At 41.9% G+C, this 25,474-nt stretch overlaps 1 protein-coding gene across 6 annotated transcripts in view; it reads left to right on the plus strand.

Annotated features, from left to right (window-relative positions):
- Window positions 1-25,474, plus strand: part of myo16 (myosin XVI) — a 112,777-nt gene that overhangs the window by 49,994 nt on the left and 37,309 nt on the right. For all 6 annotated transcript variants that reach the window (XR_014271841.1, XM_082508470.1, XM_082508471.1 and 3 more), the window contains 15 exons: window positions 2,259-2,409; window positions 2,524-2,674; window positions 3,158-3,268; window positions 5,832-5,897; window positions 6,938-7,065; window positions 9,436-9,541; window positions 10,649-10,766; window positions 11,227-11,374; window positions 11,622-11,739; window positions 14,870-14,987; window positions 15,676-15,747; window positions 16,984-17,125; window positions 17,725-17,797; window positions 23,455-23,607; window positions 24,028-24,228. Coding sequence is in view for 5 of the 6 variants with exons in the window: in XM_082508470.1 (XP_082364596.1) it covers window positions 2,259-2,409; window positions 2,524-2,674; window positions 3,158-3,268; window positions 5,832-5,897; window positions 6,938-7,065; window positions 9,436-9,541; window positions 10,649-10,766; window positions 11,227-11,374; window positions 11,622-11,739; window positions 14,870-14,987; window positions 15,676-15,747; window positions 16,984-17,125; window positions 17,725-17,797; window positions 23,455-23,607; window positions 24,028-24,228 (1,856 nt within the window). In the remaining variant the exon portion in view is untranslated. The remainder of the gene's footprint in view (window positions 1-2,258; window positions 2,410-2,523; window positions 2,675-3,157; window positions 3,269-5,831; window positions 5,898-6,937; window positions 7,066-9,435; window positions 9,542-10,648; window positions 10,767-11,226; window positions 11,375-11,621; window positions 11,740-14,869; window positions 14,988-15,675; window positions 15,748-16,983; window positions 17,126-17,724; window positions 17,798-23,454; window positions 23,608-24,027; window positions 24,229-25,474) is intronic.

A 25,474-nucleotide genomic window follows, 5' to 3' on the forward strand; every position in this document is an offset into this window, starting at 1 on the left:
AAATATACACGTGTGCCTAGAAACACACACAGACGTGGCAGCGGGAATGGGCAAACACATTTGAGAGAGTGGGAGGTAATGATGCGAAAAGAAGTAGGGGCATAAATTTTGTCTTATTCAACTCAGCCCATTCAAAAGCATTAACAGTCACTGTGATGATATAAAACAAAGAGGCATGCACAAAAAGAAAACAATAACACCCTGTGCTAAACACAAACACATTTTTGTCCTGATTAAATTTGGTTGGTAGCAGTAATTATATACCACCGGTGGAAATCATTTGCTAATGGGCATAGAGGTAGCATATTATTACCAAAAGCATGTTTTGTTTGTTTGTTTTTTGTCTTTTCAGCACTAAAAGAATAATTGGGTGTTAGCATGCTGCAGTAATAATAGAATCAACAGAGACAATTAACCGTTGAGCACATTTGGTTCACTACTATAGAAGTGAACATTTCCTGGGTGACAATTCTCCATCCACAGGGGAAGAGGCGTCACGCAGTGGTTTAATGATGAGCTTGAAAACAATGCGACTCATTTGCTATGGTCGTCTAGCTCACCAAAATCTGATGAATTTTGTTGTCATGTTACATCTGATCTTTCCTACGAAGGAATGGTAAATGGTAAATGGCCTGCATTTGTATAGCGCTTTTCTAGTCCATAGGACCCCAAAGCGCTTTACACTACATTCAGTCATTCACCCATTCACACACACATTCACACACTGGCGATGGCAAGCTACATTGTAGCCACAGCTGCCCTGGTGAGGTGAGGTGAGGCTGCCGGACACTGGCGCCACCGGGCCCTCTGACCACCACCAGTAGGCAAACACGGGGTTAGTATCTTGCCCAAGGATATTTGGCATGCAGCCAGGATGCAGCCTGGGATCGAACCACCAACCTTCTGATTAGTGGCTGACCTGCTCTGCCACCTGAGCTACAGCCACCCAGTTTTGACGTTTGCTCTTGAAGTTGTGTCCTGGAATCCAAATCTAACCGTGCTGAATAAACAGCTCGCTGTCAGTGCGTAGGCCTCAGTCAAACAGGCCTGTTGGCAACCATCGAACAGTGGTTTGACTCAGTCGCCAGTAGTGCGCATGGAAGATGTTGGCTTTCCGTGTGAAAAGTGGGGTGCAAACTGGAAACGGACAACATTCACCTTCAAAGTAAAAGTTGTACTTTTATAAATGTGTTGGTTATAGCTGTGAGGTTCAACTTTTATTTTGAAGATGGATTTTCTCCATTTCTGGTTTCCCTCCCACTATTTCGAAGAATAAATAGTGAATGTTTCCATGCAAGCATGTTACCAAGCAATCACAATGAGGTGTTGGATGCAGGACCCATATTTCCGATTTCACCCAGTGAGAGTCAGCCACTACTAGCAACCACTTGCCAACTGGTTGGGGAATAAGAATTTTTGTCAGGAGATGACTAACCGGCCTTTGGGCCTGTGAGATTGAGGCCTTACATTAAAAAACCTGTCATTTTAGAGTTGAAGCCATTACTAGCTAATGATCCAGATCAATGTTCCTAATGCTGTTGAAGAGCAAAGAACCACTGGGATACTATCCTGTGAGAGTGTTTAGAAATCTTAATAGTTCGTTGTGTCGTAGTGATGATATGTTTTTTGTATGTGGACTTTGGATTTACCTCCTAACCGCTAAATTGTGGGATAAAATGTCATTTCTGCCTCTTACCACTTACTCCCATCGTGTAATCACTACTCTGACTGCCTCACTTGGGTCTTAGTCGATACCCCTTCTAGCATGCAGTCTTAGAAAAGAAGTGAGACAAGCCCTTAGAGACTGAGACTCAGAGTCCAGAGCCCCACACCCCTCCAAATGACGAAAGAAAGTCAGAACAAGAGATGAGTGCCTACACAGAAATAAAAAGACAGCTTCAAGCCATTCCAATCCCTCGTGCCCTCTTAGACCTCATTACAAAAAACCGATCTTAACTCCTTCATCTGAAGCACGGTTGCATTGATCCACAGAGTGTATTCTCCACCAGTGACCACTCATTCGCACAAATTTTAAAGGAGGTTTAAGCTTGGGAAGAGAACAAAAAGGTGTACCTGTGGAGTGGTGTGACCCTTACAGTCTTTTGAACAACATCATTACACTCTCAGTATCTTTAGATGATAGAACTAGATCGTACAAATCTGACATTTTAAAATTTGTATCTCTATCGAATTAAACATGCCTCTGTGAATTTCAGATTCCCAAATAATTTATCTCATATTTTATATCATGTCATTAGATATTGCAGTGTCAGAGCCCATAGCAGATATGCTGCTGAATGCAGAAGAGAGCTGGCAACAGAGGCTGAAGGACCCCTCTGCTCCTCTGCCCTCCACTGACCAGCGCTATGATAGTGGTTCACATGACCTCAACACCCCTGTCAAGAACTTGTGGGTTCACATTTTTCAAAATCACAAAAATTGTCACATATTATAAACCTTTTTTTTTCTCTTTTGCTCTAGTTCACCTTATTGCCTAACCATCTTCTATGCCACCCTATACAGGAACCCCCTGGGTATCCCAATCGCTAAGCGGGACAGTCTGCTGGAGAAATGTGCCATGTTCAGAGAGGCAGCTGGAGCACTGAGGCGACAACCCTCTCAGGATAATGGCCTAGATAGCCCCTTTGGCTCTGGAGCCAGCAAACTGGAGCAGGTACCTTGTCATGTTACATGCTGCAAAAATCTGAGTAAGACAGTAAGTACACAGAAAATCCCAAAAAGTCCAGAGGGGTTTACGCAAGACAGAAGAAAGAAAGTTCCATAAAGACAGTTTATTTGTCCTCAAGGAGAAGAAAAATATAAACAAATAAAGCATACAGACTTGTACATAGTTATATGAAACACAGGGTTTACTTGCATGTTGTTTACAAAATTCTGAAATTTGACATCATGACGTTGCATGTGTCACATTATGTTTTTCTTTTCAAATTTCAAATAAAACAGTCACAAATAAATACATTTCAAACATTATCCATCCTCTCTGTTGTCTATTCACACCATTTTAAGAATAGATAGTTCCAAAATTAAGCATTTGAGACCCATGGCCATTGTAAATCCTCAAGTTATCTTTTCAGCCCTTTCATCCTTTCTGAGAACACTGTGAGAGTTTGCATTAAACTAAGTGTATTTTCTTCAGGTGAAACTGATGCCTCCGGCACCCAATGACGATCTGGCGTCCCTCAGTGAGCTGACTGACAGCAGCCTTCTCTACGAGATGCAGAAACGTTTTGGCAACGACCAAATCTACGTAAGACTCGTCTGTCCTTGTGCTACTTAAGAATGAATTCCACTCAACATTAAACATTCATTAGAGCCCAGAGCACACAGAGAGCACTGACAAACACATGTTCTCATGGGCTTAACAATGACATCTAGTTGTTTATTTGTTGAGTGTGTTTTATACCCTGGTAATTTTCTAGGTGTTTGGATCACATCACTCATTTTTTATACCCGTGGGCTCTACAGTCACCTTCCCTTAAGCATATATGCATGTACAGTAAACACATATAAACACCATGCACAGTGCATCACAGATTCTGAGCACTATAATGTAGATTATATTATGTTTTTTATATTCTGTATTCATTTTTACAAATTCAGAGAAGAACAAAACCAACAAATATTGCTGTATAGTCAAAGCATAACGATATTTTCTGTAATTTTCTACAGTCAATGTCTAACAGTCAAAAACTGCTAAAACTTGAAGTGAACGGTTTTGATTCACTGTGCTCACTGCATAAAACAAAGGAAAACCAACTATACCATCTTAATGCTGTGACACCAGTATACAGGACTGGTAAATTCATTTGAATTCACAGTTTGTAAACTCGGACCTACAAATGCACTTAAACTTCTGTTTTAAATGCTTAAAAGTGGGGAATGATCAGTAGAGTTTAAATGATCTAAAACATTGCTGGATTTTATCTTTAAATAATAAACACGGTTCTTGAGCCACCTCTCATTTCTTTATATTTTGCATTGAAAATGGGAAATAGGTTCAGACTTTCAGACACTTTGCATCGGTTGTAGATTGTTTTTTAGGACTGACACTTCGTAATATAGATATTAATCTGAAAATGGAATGAAAACAAGTGGAAAAAGCTGGCTAATGTCAAAAGAAAAACTCTGAAAAACCTTCAGAGAACTATTGTTCAAGATCACTTGAAGACATTACAAGAATATCTGGCTCCTTCGAAGCAAAATATAAAGAAATGAGGAGTTGTTCAAGACTTTTGCACAGTAAGTGTCGTATCCCGTTCCAACACAAATACTGAGACACATGACAACTGCGAAATCGATACCATTTAGATCGATTGGGAGAAAAAAATTAGAAGTAAAATGCCTTCATCTCCAACAATTGGTCCATTTTGTATCTCTGTTTTATAGCCCTTTCCTTTAAAACTCCACTCCAGCTCCACAGGGATGGAGCTCTATAAAGACTGGAACCAGATCAATGTGGAGCTATCAGTGCGCTCTCTTCTCTGTGAAGAGGCAGTGATAGTCTGTTATTATCGAAACCCAGATGGGCCACAGACATTAGGGTTAGTCACAGCGGGAGACGAGGATGAGGAGATGACAGTGAAAGGGAGTGCAAGCGGTGGATGAAGAAAAGAGAAACGATTGGAATTCAGAATATTGAAAGCTGGGTACAGGAGGTGCCCTAGATTTAAATGAAGACACTGAAATGTGCAACTATCACAATAATATGGGAGCATACCTATGTTAATATTGTAGAGTTGCACAAGAAACAGTCATTCATTGTGTTTCTTTTTATATGCAGCTAAGATATTCTTAAACCCCTCAAGGAAGCAAACGCTAGCTTGACTGGCTTTAAACATAAAGTTTGCAACAAGACGTTGATGAGAAAAATAAGAGACGTTTTATTCCCGTTCATTATATTTCGTCCGTATGCACTTGATATTATGTGCGAAGTAGTTTGAGTTTTTAGAAAGAAGGTGAAACCAGCCGAGATATGATGAAGGCAAGAACAAAGGCACCGAGGGCTCCATATGTGCCTAGCAGGGTGGTCAGAGATGGGGCTTTGATGAGCTGTCACTGCCTTCTGCCATTCCACCGCTAAACCCCCGATGAGAGTGGCAAGGAACTGAAGAAATACAGAACAGAAGACTCTGATTATTGACAAGCATGTCATGAGATTAAACAACAGAGTTAGATGGTAAAAAAAAACTATGGAAAGTTTTAAACACTTAATGAAAAAACACATGAAGAACATATTGTAAATTTTGCTCTGTGTCTTCAAGAATTGGGAATGTGTTCAAGTCATTAAACTGAAGCCATGTTCTTAGGTCAGAGCAGCATGTTACACAATGTTAGCCCGTACTCTATTAGGGAACAACAGAGTCTTAGCTTTCAAACAGCCTCCAGGACTCTTTGTCTGGAACAGAGGGTTAGCAGTTTAGTGGAAGGGGTCAGAAATTTGGAGCTGGTGTTTTTTTTTATCTAGATAGCTTCAGGGTTTGCCTGTGAGAGAACAGATTTGTTGTCTTTATTAGAGAAAGGTCATTACGGGGGTTATTGCTGGAGGTCCCTGCTTGACCTTTCTCTTCCACGACATTAACATTACCTTATAGCAATGGAAAATGCCCACACAGTTAATGTAGCTGGTAAGGACAGAGTGGGACAGCACTTTTATTTCTAGGTCAGTGTTGGCTTTAGGCAGGTTGAGAGTAATTTTAAGCGGTGTCAGCCTATTTGTGTCAAAATGGTCCATCAGAGATATATTTTATAACACTGAATGAACTTGTTGCTTTAGTGAAGATGACTTAGGTGTATTTTCTGCTCTTTTCTAGACTTACATTGGCCACATCCTTCTGCTGGTCAATCCAAACAAGGAGCTGCCCATCTATTCCACTTTGGTAAGAATGCATTTGAGTGAACTTACAGGTATGTGCACATATTTGGCCTCACGCTTGAAATTCATGACTTTATATTTGACAAACTACATACTATGCTTATGGAAGTTTATGATAAATGGGGCATGTATGCGGTACAATAAGCAGGGAATAAGCAGATGAAATGGACCTTGTAGTTGATAAATAATGCAGTCTTCCTGTCAGTTACCCTGCGTAAGGCTGACTCTGCATCAGCCACGGAAGACAGAAGCACTCAGGCACATACATACACGCTACCTCTCACCTTAAAAAAATAGCATATTTACGATAAACCAGTAGAGAAGCCTGTCAGTAACGGGTCTTTAGTTCTTTATTAACATGTGAGCCCAATCATAATAAAGAGGGTTTTGGTTTATTTTAAATAGGACTTAGCTCATTTTGAAATAGCTCACTTTTTGGCAGGTAGAGGCTTGCCCATGTGGATCCCAGGAGGGGTTTCATGGATCTTCTGCTACCCTGACAGAATGAAGCCAAGCCCCTCTCTGGCTGTCCCATTCCTGCCTCTGTCTGGATTCACTCCAGGCATCTATACCCAGCTGAGAGGATGTGAGGGGGCAGGGAGGAGCTAGTGTAAGAAGGACATATGTCACAACATGTGTGATCTGCTGGCCGTCTGTCACCTCCTCTGGTCTGGTGGTCCAAAAACCATCCCCCTTTGCCACAGCCACTAACACTGGCACAGGGCACACATTGTGACATTACAGTCGACTCACAGTTTAATAGGACAGATACTCTCAGAGACAAGTTTTCTTATTTATCCCTCTTGGATTTTTTTTCAATTTTTCATTTTGGTTTTGATAAATATTATTGTAGTGTAAAACTACAGATTCTAATGACTTAAACAGGATGGTCAAAGACCGCTTCTTTGTGAAGTTGATACACAATTACAGTGACACACAGAAGGTGATACCCAGTATGGTTTCTCTGTTTTGGTGAAACTGAATCCTTATCTCTTAGCTAGGCCATGTTTGTGTCCGTTTTATGTAACATCTTCTCTTCCTCAGGTCAGTCAGTTGTACCTGAGCTCCACGGGTCGCCTTTGCTCTTCTCTGCCGCCTCACATCTTCTCCTCAGCAGAGAGAGCTTATCACATGATGCAGCAGGAGAAACGCCCGCAGTGTTTCATCTTGAGGTACACCTGCTGCTCATTCATTTGTACAGTCACTGAATGGTCTGCTTCAGGATAATGTAACATAAAAAGTCCCTAAAGTTGAATGACTGCGGGAATAATAGTGAGTGAAAGTTAAGGCGGCCACCTGGTTGTATGCACCCCTCTGCCACGCACCTGTTTAGCACTCCCTGAGAGGTTAATAGCTCTCAGCCTGAGCTGAGCTGTAGGCTTGTTCAGTGTTCACACTACGATGTATGTTTACTGGGAGCAATGCGGCGTCTTGTTCTTTGTCCTCGACTGGACTCAGGCAGCTCCCTGATTGCAATTAAATCCTGTTCCGACTCTCCAGTGACATTCCCGCTGAGTTGTAACCAATCTGGCAGAGACTTAATGCACCCTCGCCATAGGCTATCCATCTCACTAACATGCACACCCCCACACACACACGGAGCCGTGGAAACTTTGCACTGTTCACATGTACACGCATCCTTTGTCCCCTCAGTCCTTTCCTTTATCATTTCTCCTCTTGTTTTGCTTTTGTTCAAGCTTTCTGTTTCACTGTGGTTCTTCTCGTTTCTTGAAGTACACACATGCACGCACACGCTCCGAAGCACAGACACACTTATACACATTTATTGGCAATCAGTCTCCAAGATCCCCCGAGGCAAGTGTTCTAACAAAATGCCCTTGAAATCTAATAAAAACTGGTAAATGAAAAGACAAGCGAAAAGACCGTTGGACTTAACACTCAGCAGGGTTGTTAGTAGGAAATAAAGCGACGCACGTACACATAGACAAACTGTAATACAGCACACTGCGGTCATTAGTACAAGCTTCTGACCTTCTCGAGCCATCTGCTTGGTGTTACTATGTGGGTCGCAACTCTCTGCATGTCGGAGAGTGTCAGTGCATGTACTGTAGAGGTACCTTATGCCAGACTTAATATCCACTCAACAGAAAATTAAAAACAGGACCTCACTGCCAGATAAGTTGTGGCCTTAGTGGTGCGAAAAGGGGCACTCAGTGGAGCAACGTTATTGAAAGAACAGATTATGAATTTAATGGGAGGGAATCCCTAAAGGGATGACGTCAATAGGTAGAAATTTGATGACTAATAAGTCACACTTAGTCTTCCAAGGCACATATACAGCAGTGTATCACAAAGTTTAAGTTGCTCCCATTACTCTTTCTGTTTTCATTTGTTGTAAAAAAAGAAAAGAAAGAAAATCCCATTTAAATACACCCGTGTCACTCGACCAGAATTACTGCCAGACTTTTTGAATCAAGAAATCACTTAAATAAATGCTAAAGTGAAGAAGGCTAAAAGATGTCAAAAAATAACACATAATGACACAATCTAAAGAAACTCAAGGACAGATGAGAAGCAGTCATTGACATCTATCAGTCTGGAAAGAGTTGCAAAGCTATTTCTAAGGCTTTGGGACTCCAGTGAAACACGGTGAGAGCCATTATTTACAAATGGAGAGAAGCTCAAACAGCAGCGAACCTTCCCAGGAGTAGACAGCCTAACAAAATTATTCTAAGAGTGCATCAACGACTCATCCAGGAGGTCACAAAAGAACAAGAACAATATCTAAAGAACTGCAGGCCTCACTTGTCTCAGTCAAGAGTTCATGAATGAACAATAAGAAAGAGACTGGGCAAAAATGGCATCCATGGGAGAGTTCATGGGAGGCTCGTCTCACATATTTTCACATTTTTGGAAAATATTCTGTGGACGGAAGACATGAAAGTAGTAAAAAACAAACAGCATTTAATAAAAAGAACATCATCCAAACATGGTGGTGGTAGTGTGATGATCTGGGGATGCTTTGCTGCTTCATGAACTGGATGACCTGCTGTAAATGATGGAACCACAAAGTCTGCTCTCTGCTAGAAAGCCCTGAAGGAGTATGTCCAGCCATCAGCTTGTGCCCTGAAAAACAGTAATAATATTAATCCACAAGGATGTCAAAGACTCACTCATAGTTATTACAGATGCTTGATTGCAGTTTTTTCTGCCAAGGGTGGTAAAACCAGTAACTATGTGTAGGGGATAATTGGATAACTTGTTTTCCCCTTAATAAATGAAATCAAAATTTAAAACCTGCATTCACTCAGATTATTATTTAAGTGCAACAAATGTGCAAAGAAATCAGGAAGGGGGGAAATTCTTTTTCACGGCTCTGTAGACTGATGGATAGATTTGTAAGCACAGCAATGCATGTTCATTGTACTGAAGATTGAAGAGTTGAGGCTGAAGCAGTATAAAATGCTGCAGCATTAGAACTTGAAACAGTAAGGGCAAAGGCATGTGAAACAATTTATGTACCACCAGAGATATAAATTACTTTAAATCTGCATCTTTTGTCTCTCCCTTTGTTTCCATAGTGGCGAGAGTGGCTCTGGAAAAACAGAGGCGTGCAAGCACATAGTGAGACACCTGACAGCCCGCTCCAGCACCAAAGGCTTTATGCTGGAGCCCAGAATGAAACATGTAAGTTAGGACTTATCTGTCTACAAGCTGTTCTTTTATTTTACACTTCAGTCAGTCAGTGGGTTGGGTGTCCTGCAGCCTGTCATAACTAAGGACCATGTGCTGCATGTGTGACTAAGCACTCATGTATCATTTGTTATTCGCAACGGCAAAATGCTGCAATACTAATCCACTGACAAACTTAATGTTTGTGCGTTTTCCTGATGCTTATGTCTCACTGTGCTTATTACTTCTTTTTCCTGCAGTCCCTGTGATTAAAAAAACTCCTCCAAAATAACATAGCACACAGCGAAGCAGTGCTCATAACTGTGTGAATATATCCTACTGTTCCTCTGTCGCTGTGGCAGGGGAAATAATAAATGTATGGATTAGCATACCACAGTACTGTAGTCTTTTCTTCTCTGCTTGTTAGCTCTTCATTTGTCAGATAAACCATTTGCGCATTAATAAACTGTTTGATGGCATCATAAACACTTACAGCCTGAAGAGGGATTGTTAAAAAAAAAGACTGTAGAGCACTAATGATCACATGCCCTTAATAGGATATGTTCTTGTGAATCTGGAGAGGCTACAGCTAAGAACGCCAAAGAAGAGATAAGACAGATAGACATAAAACATATATGGACTGAAGTTTTTTTTTTTTTTTACTGAAACATAAAAGCTTCTTAGCAAGTTCAGGAATTAAGTGTCCTGAAAGGCGAAAGCCTTCACCTCGTGAAGGATTCAGATTCTTGTTGTGTTTCCAGTTGCTGTGGTTCAGATTTGTTGAAAGCGTTTAAAACGTGAGGCACCTGCGCTGCACTCACTCCGTCTTCCAGTTAGTTTGTCAGTCATGTAACTATGTGTAACAAAACAACATGTAGCCTGGGTTTGGATGAAGTCATCGTTATGCAGTTAATATCTGGGTCAGCTTGCTCTTATAATTCTGGTAGCATGCTGTTTTGAGTGCTCAAATAATGGATGTACACTGACATCTAGTGGTAGAAAGTGGAAGCAGGGCTCCATTTTTGCAAGGCATGTATGAGAGATGCTTTAAGTAATAGAAATATATAGATAATAAAGGAATTCTGAGAGACCATAATGTCATATGATTGATGGGAAATGCAGGTCAACTGTGTACTGGAAGCCTTTGGCCACGCTAAGACCCAGAGGAACAGCAACTCAAGCCGCTTTATCAAGCTGCTGACGATCCAATACTGTGATAAGAGGAGGACACCACTCAGAGGTAACCTGCATTTCACGCAACCATAGCGCTGGATGTGACTCTGTTGCACGGATCAAAACAAAAAACTTCAATCAGAATGTCTCTGTTCTGATTCGATTCACACAAAATAAAATATTTACCATTTTTGTTCCACACATTTTATTCTTGAATATTAAAATTATTGTCAGAATAACAGAGTAAATTTCACATTCTCAGCCACTGTATTTGTGATTAAGATACTCTACTATTAAATCCACTTTCTTCAAGATCAGTTGCACACCAGCAGAGGGCAGCAAAATCCTATATGTCTGTTTCTTTTTATGTGAATCACCTTTTTTTTTTCTTTTACTCCAGTTTATTTGATACCTGTCGACTGGTCTTTCAGTAGTGGCCACAGATTTACATTTTTCACAACTGCCATTGTTAAAACGTGATTTGGACTCCCCTGTTACTGAATTATGATCACATTTTAATGTTTAAGCCCATGTATACACCTATATGCTGGAGAAGTCCCGTCTAGTCCACCTGCCTGCTCAACAACACAGCTTCAAAATCTTCTATTTGATGGCTGAGGGCCTTTCAGCTGAGGAGAAGAGTGCACTTTACCTCAACAACGTCTTGGCTCATAGGTATGCGGCTGTCATGGGCTTTATATGTTCTATATTACTAAATGATTTAATACATTTTAAAAATGACTGTCGGTTATGTTGCTGCTGAAAATTTAGATCTCACAAGCTACAGTTCACACAAGCCTTGATATAATACACGCATATATGGTGTCCTGTCCATAAAGATAATATGTGTCACTTATTAAAAAATAGCTTTATTTTATGAGTATCCTTCACTATAGGTTGTGTTTTTCCATCCGTACTGCAGGTATATTAGCGGAAGACTTCCAGGGGAGAACCCTCCAGTAGCTACAGCCTCTACCCAGAGTAGAGAACATCTTGCGGCAGTCAAACAAGCCCTGCGAGCCCTCAGCTTCAACAAGCAGGTATTGATTTGCACAGCTGCACAGCACGGTGTTGAGCCAAAGGTTACTGACAGCAGGGAGAAATAAACGTTGTCGTGTCACAGGCCTTGAAGTCACAAGTCACACAGGTCACTGATGAGATATTACATCAGATTTTCTTTTCTGAGATTGCAGCTGCCTGAAACCAGGCGATGGAACTCCAAGGGCTTTAGGCGGACCTAAAACTGTAGGCTGAACCTTCCGGTTTATCATACTTTGCGAGTAGAATTAACCGTCTGGCTTTGGTTCATCTGTAAGGTGAAATATTTCAAACAGATATCCTGTTATTCCTGTTAAATAATGACAAAGATACAGGTAGCTTCTCTTGATTGCATGAAATAATGAATTGAGGGATAAAGAGGGCACCAAGAATTTGTGTATTCACAGTTAAATCTCTTGAAAATTTTCATGAAGCATCTGTCTACAGAAAGCATACCCCATTCTGTCATAGCAGATGGCTGCCCCTCCCTGAGCCTGTATCTGACAGAGGTTTCTTCTTATAAAAATCAAGTTTTTCCTTTCCACCTTTGCAAACTGCCTGTTAATAGAGGGTCATTGGGGTTTTCTATTGTGGGGTATCTGCCTCTCAGTATCAAGCACCTTGAGATGACTGTTGTTGTGTTTTGGCGCTATATAAATAAAGCTGGATTGAATAGAATTGAATAGTCGAGGAGACATTGATTTATGCTTACAGTGTGCGTGCAGTGATCACTGGTACAGTCCGTCCTGTCCACCACCAGCTGTGCTCCCACTCCATTATCAGGTTCTATACTTAGATTCCAGTCAGCATCTATCAGCACTGAGTGACCATCATCTCACCTTTTAATCCAGTAGCAGTCACAGACAAGGCATAAGGGACAGAGGGATAGAGCAATAGATAGTGGTATTATCAGAGGGCATTACTGTCCTCTGGATAAGCGAAGGACCAAGGGACAGAAGAAGGGGTGGGGTAGTAGGGGGGAAGTGATAGACCCCCCATTGGTCTCTGTCTAAGCTCTCATCAGGGGATGGCTCCTAGTCCAGAACCAAAGGTCAACTGTCATTAACGCTCCCCGCAGCGCCTTTTCTCTCCCCTGCTCTTTCTTCTGCTCCCTAAGCGGAAGGGTCTCTCCATGTATAGAGTGTCAGACAGAGACTAATGCTTGTTTATCTCAGAGATATCAGCTCCAATATCCTGCCTGGAAAGAGTACACTCGCAGATATATTCGCATGTACACAAGCACACATCCTCAAACTCAGACATCCCCCTCTCAGAGATTCAGTGCATGGTTTAATGGGGTATTCCATTAAGCGTCCTCTACTCAAGGGCACAGAGGAAGAGAGGGTGAGAAGAGAAGCGGGTGAATCGAGTTAGGAGGACCTGTGAATCATAACTGTTGAATTTCCTGATATTTGTGCTGTTTATTTGCATTTTGCGTGTTAGCAAAAAAGAGACAACGATAATGAAAACAGCGTATAGGCCAGTCTTTTTATATCTCCCAAATATTACCCATACTCTCAGCTCTATCATTGCTGCTAAAAGAAAATAAACATTAAAAAAAGCAAAATTATTTCAAAACTCCAGGATTCCATTTCAAACCACAACCACACATGTTCTAATATGTTTAAATTAAATTAAAATAAAAACATTTTAAAATGAAAGTGGTTTCCATTAAGGCAAGTGCTTCAGGAACAACCTCTCTGTGTACTAACATGCCTGTAAACACATATCTATACATGACTATACATGCACACTCAGTATCTGTTGGCATAAACAGGAGTCACACGTTGCTTGCTTATATAAGACTCTAATGAAGAAGAAGAGAAAGTAAAACCAGATATTTCTTTGGAGGACGATCGTGTGAACACATGAGTAGCAGCTGAGCAGTTTTAAAGGAGCGCTCACGTGAGACAGACAGAATTAAAGTGCTTCTTGGCTTACGTTTTGTGACGTGATTCAATACGGTGTTCTGTCACATCAACATACATTGTCATATCGGCATACGTGTAGCACAAAGTGAGCGATATTTGTTAGACAACCATATGCTGTGAGACCAGCAGTAACCCTAACCATAACCATAATCATACATCAGTAAAATAACCATCTTTTACTTGCCGTTTATCATCATGTGCATGTGAATTAACGCAATGTATTCTACTTTGATTTGCATGCTGAAATGACTGAACACTGGAAGTGAATGTAGGTGTCTGCATCATTTCCAAAATCTCCATGCTGCTCCAGTCAGTCCAGACAATCAGCAGCATTTTTCAAAGTCAGAGAGTGATTCAGAGAGTGACTCATAACTGTAGCAAGAGGTGGATGCTTTAAATCTAAAATACGTTGGTATTGCCCTCAGGCTGGACAGGTAGACGTTGAAACTTTTGGAAACAATCGTGCATTGACAGTTTGTGTTGTTCGCTCATTTGTCACACAGCCGTCAACCTTGATTATAAACGCTTACTTCAGGGAAAATGACAGACATTGCTACCCTTTTTTTCTATGCTGCCAGATCGCTATCCAGTCAAATTCTATATTTGATCATACGCCAACTGCCTACATGTATAAATGGTCATGTGATACACATTTTCAGGCGCTTCGTTAAGGATAGAGATTACTTTTTAACTGGTGATGATATGCTGATCTGAAAAGAGATTGTTTGTGTTTTAAAATGAGTGTGGTGTGCTGCATGAAACTGTTTGAAGTGGGGCTGAAGCTAGAGGACACACAGCACAGATATAACAGGATGTGCGCTTAATTTAAGGGCAGCGTTTTTAAGCTGTTGATTTATGCATACATTAAAATAAAATAAAAAACTAGCATGTTTATTCCACACTATCTTCACCGCCAGGGATCAAGATAATGAGCGAACCTGGCCACTGAATTATAGAAGTGAGATTAATTGGAGGTCTGGGGCAAAGAGGACTGAACTTAATAAGGCTTTGGCTCCATGGGCTTGTTAGAAGGATCACTAGGATCATGAAGTTGACATCGAATAAAGACTCATGTCCCTATGAAAAAGGTTGGATTTGATAACCGTTTCATATAGTTCCATTTTTAATTAGTAGTTAAAGATTATAGTTAATATCATATTCTCTCAACTTTCTCCTGTCTCTCTCTCTCTTTCGCTGCTAGGAGGTTGACTCAGTATTTACGCTGCTCTCTGCTGTGCTCCATATCGGGGACCTGCGTTTCACAGCACTGACAGATGCTGACACAGCCTTCCCTTCCGACCTGCAGCTGCTGGAGAGAGGTCAGTGCTTATGCCACCACCAGGGCCACATTTCCACCCTTAGAGGAAGTGGAACTAGGCAATGGAGGAGGGGTGGATCTCACTAACTCATTCTATTTACCTTGCTGTCAGAGCGCCTCCCTCATCCTCCCTTAGAGTAGTCTTCTTGGCAGCTTGCCAGCAATAGCTGAAGGCCAGGCAGTTACCTGTTTGGTATCCACACTGAAAACAACATGTACATGTACAGACTTTTCCGTCATCAGGGACAGCCTTATTTTCCTGTCTCTCAGTCTAATTCGCTCATTATGCAGCTAGCACATGTTTGATGTAAACAAATCACATCAGCACCTGATCGGGAAGGAGACATTGTTACCTTGGAGATGTATTGTTACGACTAGTGATGTCAGCGAAGGGTTGCTGTCACCTGTTTTTGCTGCTTGTTGATGGGTTCTGCTCAGAAATCCAATGATGACTAATTGCTGCCAGCTTCATCGATCAGTTAAACGGGAATGAGCTTTAGCAGAGTTCAGGCTGTTATGCTGTCAGTGTGATATCATCATCAGAGCAGTGGGCTCTGGGATGTTATCGTCCCTATCTTTCTGATGCTCGGTTAACATTTAATGGCGTTATTTTGATGCTTTTTTAACCTGTCACTGTCATTTACTCTGCCTCTTCCTTGCTCCCTCTCTCTTTTTCTTCCTTGCAACAGTTGCTGGATTATTGCAGGTATCCTCCAGTGACTTAAGCACCGCCCTCACCTCTGATGTTCAGTATTTCAAAGGTATTGCTTTATCAGCCTTTTCGTGTTCACCATTTGCATTATTTTCATCCAACCTTTCAGTGAGCCGTGGTACCATATGGATAAGGGGCATTGTCATCCTTGAAGAGACCATATTCATCATGATGCTTCAGCGCACAATCAAATAATCACCCAGAATAATTTTACTATGGCTTTACAATGGTCCTTCCCCCAAAGGGATAAATGGACCCAGACCATGCTTGGGAAATACCCCTTACAGAATATCCCTTATGTAGGCGTCAAATTTGAAGGGTTTTCTGTTAATATGTCAAAAATCTGTATATCTCTTCTATCCTGGGACTGTCTTTGGAGCCCTCAAGAGAGAGAGCATAGAGAGATAAGTAGTATTTAGTGGTGATCAAAAATCTCACGGTTCGGATCGGATCATGGTTTTAAGTCAGGGATCGGATCAATTTTCGGATCAGTAAAAAAAGAAAAAAGATTTAAAAAAAATTATGGTACAATATAGGGCAGTAAAGGGCTTTGTATCTACCACTCAATTCAATTCAATTTTATTTGTAAAGCGCCAAATCACAACAACAGTCGCCTCAAGGCGCTTTATATTGTAAGGTAGACCCTACAATAATACACCGCTCATTATATCGCACTCTGCTGCGATATAATGAGCGGTCACGGTCACATAGCTTTCCGTTGCCCTGGAGCTCCACCCATTTGTAGTAGTTAGGGCAACAGAAGATGCCTGGGACAGTTCAGCCATAACTTAAATCTTTTCCTGCTCATACGTGCTTGGAACGATCTTGCCACTAAACTGGACGCGCAACAAGATATCATAGCGTGGCTCAAGCATCATAGTTTAAACCCCTTGTTTTGCACAGCGGGATACGGCCTCCCGTCTGCAGCTAAACACCCCAACAGCTTTTGTAATAGTTTTAGCCTGGTCGGATTGGGCAGCAAAGGGCTGCTTAAATACCGCAAGCTCCTCTGCTCCTCCACTTGGACCGCTAGCACTGGCCATAACTATCTCTTGACAGACCCACCACGCCACCATACGCATACTTTTTTTCCTTTTTTTTCGAATCTTCGGATCACGTGCGTGCCGAACCGTGAGTGGGATCGGTTTGGATTACGAATCAACCGTGATCCGTTGCACCACTAGTAGTATTCATAGCCCTAAGGAGATTTAACCTTTTAAAGAAAGAAAAGTGTAAAAACCCCATCTGTCGAATACCGGAAACTGTATTTTGTGCCTTTGTGCAGGTGATGTGATCACTCGGCGCCACACAGTAGAGATGTCAGAGCAGTACAGGGACCAGCTTGCCAAAGCCATCTACGGGCGCCTCTTCAGTTATCTGGTCAACAATATCAACGACTACCTTCAGGGACAAGATGACACCATCAGGTATAGTGGTGTGTGGTGTCTGTGTCTAGATGTGTTTCCGCGACACACCACAATAAAAACCTTTGAAATGACAGATTTCCAAAAGCAATCACTCATTTGTGTAAACTGGAGTGACTAACACTAATACTGTAAAGTAATCCTTTAGTTTAGAGCAGAGATAAACATTTAAATAAACTTGTGGACTAAAATCTGTGTATTGAACAACAGGTTAGAGATGGAGGACACATCCAAGGCTTTTTTTTTTTTAATGGAGGCCTCAGATACACACAAAAAACAACTTATGTTCACACACACCCAGGTGAAGGACATAGGATCCTTGGTGTTGTTGATGTTGTGAAGCCTTATCACACTCTGATAACCTGCGCTAGATCTTCTGGAATGTGTTTGTGAGCTGCCTTGTTTACACACCAGCCACAGAATGTAATACATTTGTCAACCACACATTCGTGGCACACCCCTTTCAGATTTTATTGCACACACACGCGCACACACAATAGAATCAAATGTCTCATTAGTGACATAAGCAACACTTTTCTCATGTTGACTCAGGAAAAATAAAAGTGGCTATTTAATAAGTAACATTCATTTCTTTGTTCCAGTGATCCTGCTTGGGAGATTGGGATCTTGGACATATTTGGGTTTGAAGAATTTCAGAAGAATGGATTTGAGCAGGTGGGACAGTGCTTTCTGTTTTAAAATTCAGCCAAAAAACCAAAACATTGCTATTATGTTCCTCGTCCCTTTACGCTGTGTGATTATTCCGCCTAATTGAGCCAAATGCCTCCCCTGTGGCCGTTCTCTGCTATTGAAATATCTCTGAATGGTACTGTATGTGATCCTAATCAAATTTTTTAAATATTTGGAGTTCTTATCTGTTTTAGCCCAGACATTTTTGTCTGTAATTGTAATGAATGTGGTGAGGTCTGTGGCTGACTGTGGCGTGATTTTCATCTGTCCTCCAATGAACCAACGGCTGACACAGTGTCTGTCTCTGTGCAACATGTTAGTGTAATAGGCAGCCTCAAACCACCATGTGGGTGTGTGTGTGTGTATGAGGAATACAAAACCTGTTTTTAATAAAATACAACTTTATATATTTGGCATTACATTACTTGCCAGTACAGGCTATTGAATCAAGTTGATCTTAGTCCAGAATAGTTGATCCCATTTATTTTTCATTTTTGCACCCAGATATGGCTACATTAGTAACAGGCAGTGTAATTATTGCTCACTACCAGAAACATTAGTAAATAATAAGTGCATGACTTTTAGTTTTGGTTCATGAGTAAAGTTTATATTTAATATTAAGAAGTCTATCTATGAAGACAAGCAGATTTGCTTAGTGTGTAACAGTGGTGTACCTGAAACTGGCACATAAACTACTCCTTTTTTAAAAACCGGGTTTTTAAAGTCCTGCATCTCATGTTTGAGACATCACTATATTATTTATTTTTAATGTTTCTATGTATCTGATGTATTGTGGTTCCTATAGTATAGTAGTTAACATAAGGTTGCTTCAGAAATGCCCTTTGAGACTGTGTCAGGAAACATATCTGGTTTAAAATTCATCCATCCATCCATCCATCCATCCATCCATCCATTTTCATCCGCTTTGTCCGGGGCCGGGTCGCGGGGGCAGCAGCCTAAGCAAAGAGGCCCAGACCTCCCTCTCCCCAGCCACCTCCTCCAGCTTATCCGGGGGAATACCAAGGCGTTCCCAGGCCAGCCGAGAGATATAATCTCTCCAGCGTGTCCTGGGTCTGCCCCGGGGCCTCCTCCCGGTGGGACATGCCTGGAACACCTCACCCAGGAGGCGCCCAGGGGGCATCCTTGTCAGATGCCCGAACCACCTCAGCTGGCTCCTTTCGATGTGGAGCAGCAGCTGCTCTACTCTGAGCCCCTCCCGGATGGCCGAACTTCTCACCCTATCTCTAAGGGAGAGGCCAGCCACCCTTCGGAGGTGTCAATGGAAAATTGTATTTAGTAGTCAGTATAATCTTTTAGTGATATAAGTTTGCATATGGTAGAATACTGCATGTAGTTATTTGTATTAGAAAATATTCAACCATGTATACTTAGAGGCATATAATTAATTGTGTGTGATCTCTAACAGGCTGCAGGCTTGGGGTGCATCCCAGGAATGCACCCCCACGTCTGGGAGCATGAGAGCTCATACCTTGTTTTATTGTTTTATGGCAGGATTAACGTAGTTACATTTGTTTTAGTTTAAGTGCTTCTTTACATATAGATGAACTGCTGGACTTCCTCACCATGTTATCTAGGGTGGGGGAGACTACCCCCTTTCCTGACCAAGGATGTACCTTTTGTGCTCTCATGACCCTTTGATCAGCAGTAACACACACACACACACACACACACACACTGAAGTATAAATAAAGACCGGGGCAGTTTCTTAGTGCGAGTCTCTCAGTAGGGAGCTGCCCTTGCTAGCAAGAACTCTGTGTGTTTCTCTTCTCTGAGTCTTTACTGAAGAAGTGTTTTAGAATATTTTCCCTAACAGGAGGAAGCTCATTTCTGCCGCTTGTATCCGCGATCTCGTTCTTTCGGTCACTACCCACAGCTCGTGGCCATAGGTGAGGGTAGGGATGTAGATCGGCCGGTAAATTGAGAGCTTCGCTTTTACACTCAGCTCCCTCTTCACCACGACGGACCGGTGCAGCGTCCGCATTACTGCAGCTGCAGCCCCAATCCGTCTGTCGATCTCCGGCTCCCTTCTCCCATCACTCGCGAACAAGACCCCGAGATACTTGAACTCCTCCACTTGGGGCAGGAACTCATCCCCAACCCGGAGTGGGCACTCCACCCTTTTCCGGCTGAGAACCATGGCCTCAGATTTGGAGGTGCTGATCCTCATTCCCGCTGCTTCACACTCGGCTGCGAACCGCTCCAGTGCGAGCTGGAGGCCCTCACCTGATGAAGCCAACAGAACCACATCATCTGCAAAAATCAGAGATGAGATTCTGAGGCCACCAAAGCGAAAGCCCTCCGCCACTTGGCTGCGCCTAGAAATCCTGTCCATAAAAATTATGAACAGAACCGGAGACAAAGGGCAGCCCTGGCGGAGCCCATCACCCACCGGGAACGAGTCCGACTTATTGCTGGCAATGCGAACCAAGCTCTTGCAACGGTTGTATAGGGATCGAATGGCCCGTAGCAATGGGCCAGACACCCCATATTCCCGCAACACCTCCCACAGGACACCCCGAGGGACACGGTCGAATGCCTTCTCCAAGTCCACAAAACACATGTAGACTGGTTGGGCAAACTCCCATGCACCCTCAAGTATCCTGGAGAGGATAAAGAGCTGGTCCAGTGTTTCGCGACCAGGACGAAAACTGCATTGTTCCTCCTGTATCCGAGGTTCGACTAACGGACGAACTCTCCGGTTTAAAATTCAGCCAAATGAAACACATGGAGCTACCTGCTGTGGCAAGGAAGTTTTGGAATACATGTTTGTATATATACATACATTTGCATCCACAGGCTGCTCAGCATGTCTGCCATCTTTGGTTCTATAGATTGTGAAGTGCAACATGTGCCGCTGTATACAGCTCACCTGCTATAGGCTGTAAATCTGCCATGTTCTCATCAGGCATGCACTGTTAATAGACTACTCAGTTGTAAGATCAGCAGGGATCAGACAGACAAGACAAGTGTGTGTGTGTGTGTGTGTGTGTGTGTGTGTGTGTGTGTGTGTGTGTGTGTGTGTGTGTGTGTATCCGGAGCCTCAGAGTGTAATTTATAGTGCTCAAGAGGCTAAGTGCTTATTCCTGCTACTGAAAGCTCACACTTCCTCCCTGTGGAGCTACTAGTTTTTCACAGCTTTCATTAAGAGAGTGTCTGTTTGTATTTGCTTTGTATGAGTGTGTGTGTCTGTCACTAAGATAACAGTGGCCTAGCCCATCTGGATTTTTTTCCAGTCCAAATGGAGGTGAGAGATTATTTCACCTTTTCTATTTAAGTCATAGAAAGTGCCAGAAGAGAAAAGAAAGTAACAGGATAAGAAAATCTAAAAAAAAAAAAAAAAAAGCGAGAGGAAAAACTACTGTGTCTGGCACTGCATGCTTTCTTTCATCAGACACTAAACCCACAGAAGAGGGAAGAGGAGGGGCAACTTCCGGATAAACACAATGACCTCGTACAGTAGACGTGGCACTTCAGTGACAAACAAGCTCTGACATGTTTGTACACACATGTGCACGCATATGCAGCAGCGTACCCGAGCACGCTCCACATGCGCACAAGGATCGGGGTCATTAGAACTTGTTAATTAGAACTGTGTTTGCAGGGATGTGTTGTACCTGCTCAACACTTTGCTAATGAGCTAACTCAATCAACCACCTGCTGGGGCTAAGCTGTTAATGGACTAAACTAGCTTGGAGTAAAAGAATAGACTGAAGATGGGACCGCCTGCACTATGAAAAATATATTACGCCTGTTAGTTAATGATTACCATGCATTCAGCAAATCAGATTTTATCCTAATATCCTATAATTATTGTGATATTTTACTTCTGCTGTATTGGAGCAGTTTCTGCCTTGGACTAGTCCAGTTATACTGCAAAAACTCAAAATCTTACCAAGTATATTTGTCTTATTTCTAGTCAAAATTATCTCATTACACTTAAAATAAGACACAATCAGCTACAGGGCAACATTTCAGTAAGCTAAAGGAACTTGTTTCAAGACAGTGAATCTTGAAACTAGAGAAAAACTAGAGATTTTTCACTTGTTCCACTGGCAGATTTTTTCACTTATTTTAAGCTAAAATATCTTGTATTAAGTGAAAAAATCTGCCAGTGGAACAAGTGAAAAATCTCTAGTTTTTCTCTAGTTTCAAGATTCACTGTCTTGAAACAAGTTCCTTTAGCTTACTGAAATGTTGCCCTGTAGCTGATTGTGTCTTATTTTAAGTGTAATGAGATAATTTTGACTAGAAATAAGACAAATATACTTGGTAAGATTTTGAGTTTTTGCAGTGGTAGTACACTGCCAACCCAGAGAAACTATAGAAAGGAGAGTTGATGTGACACTTTGCACTGCAGGTTGACCACTCTATCCTGCTTCTCATTACTCCTATTAAAAGGGCAAGCTATGACAGTATGTAGCTGGCCCTGAGTGCCTTTGAGTGGTCTGTACTTATTGAAATTGCGGCTGTGGCAGTGAGTGCTGCTCGGACTTTAACTGCATTTGTTATTGAATTTACGATGCTATGGATATGTCTCTGGTTACTCTAGTGCTCCTATTAACAGTAGCCATCAATAGGGCACAGATGATTTGCATCTGCAGTGCTTCTGTTCGATATGACAGTTGCATTGTTCAGGAATACAGTCGCATCATAATCGTGCTCAGTAAGGTCAACCAAGACCTGCATATAATTAGTGTTACACATGTTTTATAGATGTTTATAGATGTTTCACAATCTCTTTCAATCTTTTTTGTCATGTGTTTACAATAAACTGCAAAGTGTTTTTATTTTCTGGGATTCCTGGGAAAATTCATCTTCAGTTTTCCCAGGAATCCTGGGAATTAAACATGTTTCTTTTTAATAACTTCAGCTAAACTCTGATCATTTAAAGCAGCTCTAATACACCACGGAGAATCGGGCATGCATGTGTTCACAATGACATTTTCTACGTGTTTTTCTGCTTATTATTAAGGCAAAATAGACAATTAATGTATAGTGGTGTTACCAAAATATAACTATAATATATAAATCAGATGGACCAATCATAATTAAAATAGATTCTGAGTTTCCCCGATTAAAGCAAAAATGAACTTGCAACAACAGGCATCATTTATTTTAGTCACATTTGTTCATTTTGCACTCACTTTTTTCCTTCTTCTGGATGTGTGCATAAACAAGGCCACACCATACAAAATGTGTTACCGTGGAAATGCAATCCCACAGTGTCAACTCAGAAGTTGGAACATGTGCTATTGACCCCAAATGCTTTGTATTCATTAACAGGCTACATTTTTTAATAAACAGCACTCAAGTTAATTTTTTCTCTGTCTTTACATTTCCCAGGAACTGGGGAAATAATCTTGCTAGGATTTCCCAGGAATCCCATTTCCTGGCATTAAACTCTAGTCTACACCAAGGTGTCAGACATTTGTAATAGTTTACTGGTCCACTGTTACAAGAGAAGTCAGCTCATTTATGCCCCCGACAGCCGATTGTGTCCAGCATTGTGAACATTTTTGTTCTTTAAACATAAGCATTCAGCAGCATCTCTCTGATGAACGTCAGCCATGCGTGCTGAAGAGTGTTTACATGCTGGTGTGTGTGCGCTCTGTGCATTCCAGCTGTGTGTGAACATGACCAATGAGCGGCTGAGGCAGTACGTCTCTGAGGTGCTATTCCAGCAGGAGCAGGCTGAGTGTCTGCAGGAGGGCATCGCCATGGAGAACGCACGCTCTCCCAGAAACCACCCAGCCATTCTGGACTTCTTTTTTCAGGTACTGTATGCTTCTAGTTTGGACCAGTCCAGTCCAGTTTGATCTGACATTATGTAATGCAACAATCCCAACCACACTTTCCCAACCTAACTTTTGGAATCACAATTATTCAGTTTTCTAATGTACACAGTTAAAGTCTTGACGTTTTAATTGAGACAAAAGGCAAAAACATAACATGTTCAAAAAGTCTATATAAACATAACTGCTAATGCCCCTCTAAGCCAACTGTCTGCCTCTGTTGTAATTGGTGCGAGAAATCTCTAAATCAAATAATATCACTGAATCTCCTTCATGTCACACGAAAAAAAAAAATGTGGCTCTCTGGAAGTGTCACAAAATATGGATTACTGTTATTGCTTAGTGCTTGTAAATATCTCCTAAATAAATGATAATGTGAACATCTGTTTGTTCCTCCTCTAGAAGCCCCAGGGGCTGTTGTGCGTGTTAGATGAGGAGAGCCAGAGCCTGCGGCCATTAGAGCAGACCTTGTACAAGAGGCTCTCTGCCCAGTTGGACTCCAACCAAATTCATGGGCTGTCTCTCACTACCAAGGATGGCAATGGGAACCCCCCACCGAAAGACCAAGGCCCAGCCTTTATTGTCAGCCACTATGCAGGACAGGTCTGTGTGTGTATGGCAATTTTATTTCAGTAGATTTTGCAAAGGATTAATGAGGATGAAGTGAGGCCAGCTATAAAGAGCATGAATGTTAGAAACGCAGTTAGTCCAGATGACATACTTGTGGAGGTGTGGCGATGTCTAGGATGTCTTTTTGAGCACATTGTTTTATACAGTGTGAGGAGATTGAGAGTGAGAGGATGCCTGAGGAAGATGTGTGTGAGAAGAGAAATGTACTGGTGTCAGTTTTCAAGCATAAGGGTGATGTGCAGAATTTACAGAGGGAAAGAGGTGATGACTCATACCAAGACATAGGAAAGAGTTGCTGAAGCTAGGTGAAGACGAGAGATGATGATCAGTGAGCAGCAGTATGGCTTCATGCCAAGAAAGAAAACTATAAATGTGATGTTTGCTTTGAGAGTGTTGATGGAGACGTATGCAGAATGAATTTGTGAATCTAGTGAAAGCATGTGAAAGAGTGCCAAGTGAGAAACTATAGTACTGCATGAGAAAGTCTGGAGTGGCACAAGAAGTATGTGAGGGAGGTGCAGGACATGTATGAGGACAGCGGTAAAGTGGTATGGTGTGCAGTAGTAGTGACAGATGGGTTTAAGATGGGGGTGGGATTACACCAGGGGTCGGCACTGAGCCCCGTGTTGTTTGTGATGGTGATGGACAGGCTGACAGATGAGGTCACGCGGGAGTGTGGACTGCGATGTTTGCAGACAACATTGTGATCTGTGATGAGAGTTGGGAGCAGATGGAAGAGAGACTAAAGGTGAAAGTATGCTCTGGAGAGAAGAGGAATGGAAGTCAATAGAAGCAAAGCAGAACACATGTGTTAATGAAGCAGGTGTGACAGTGAGCAAGCAAGGAGAGAGGTAGTGAGGAGTTTAAATACCTGGGGTCAACCATCCAAAGCAACAGCCAGTGCACAAGAGAGCTAATGAAGATAGCGCAGGTAGGATGGAGTTGATTGAGATGAGTGTCAGATTTGTGACATAAAGATGGCAACAAGAGTAAAAGGTTAGGTTGGTAGCAAGACCAGCTCAGTTCTCATCATGGAGATGGTGGCACTGAAAAAAAGACAGGAGGCCAAGCTGGAAACGGTGAATCTTAGAAATGAGTACATCGATAGAACTTATTGAGGCAAGGCTGAGATGGTTTGGACATTTGCAGGTGGTTATATTGGACCACACAGAAGGTTCATGGATGCAATAAAGGAGGATTGGCCCGACAGAAGGAGAAT

The sequence above is a fragment of the Aulonocara stuartgranti genome, assembly GCF_965226115.1.
Source record: "Aulonocara stuartgranti genome assembly, chromosome: 16".
NCBI classification, from domain to species: Eukaryota; Metazoa; Chordata; class Actinopteri; order Cichliformes; family Cichlidae; genus Aulonocara; species Aulonocara stuartgranti.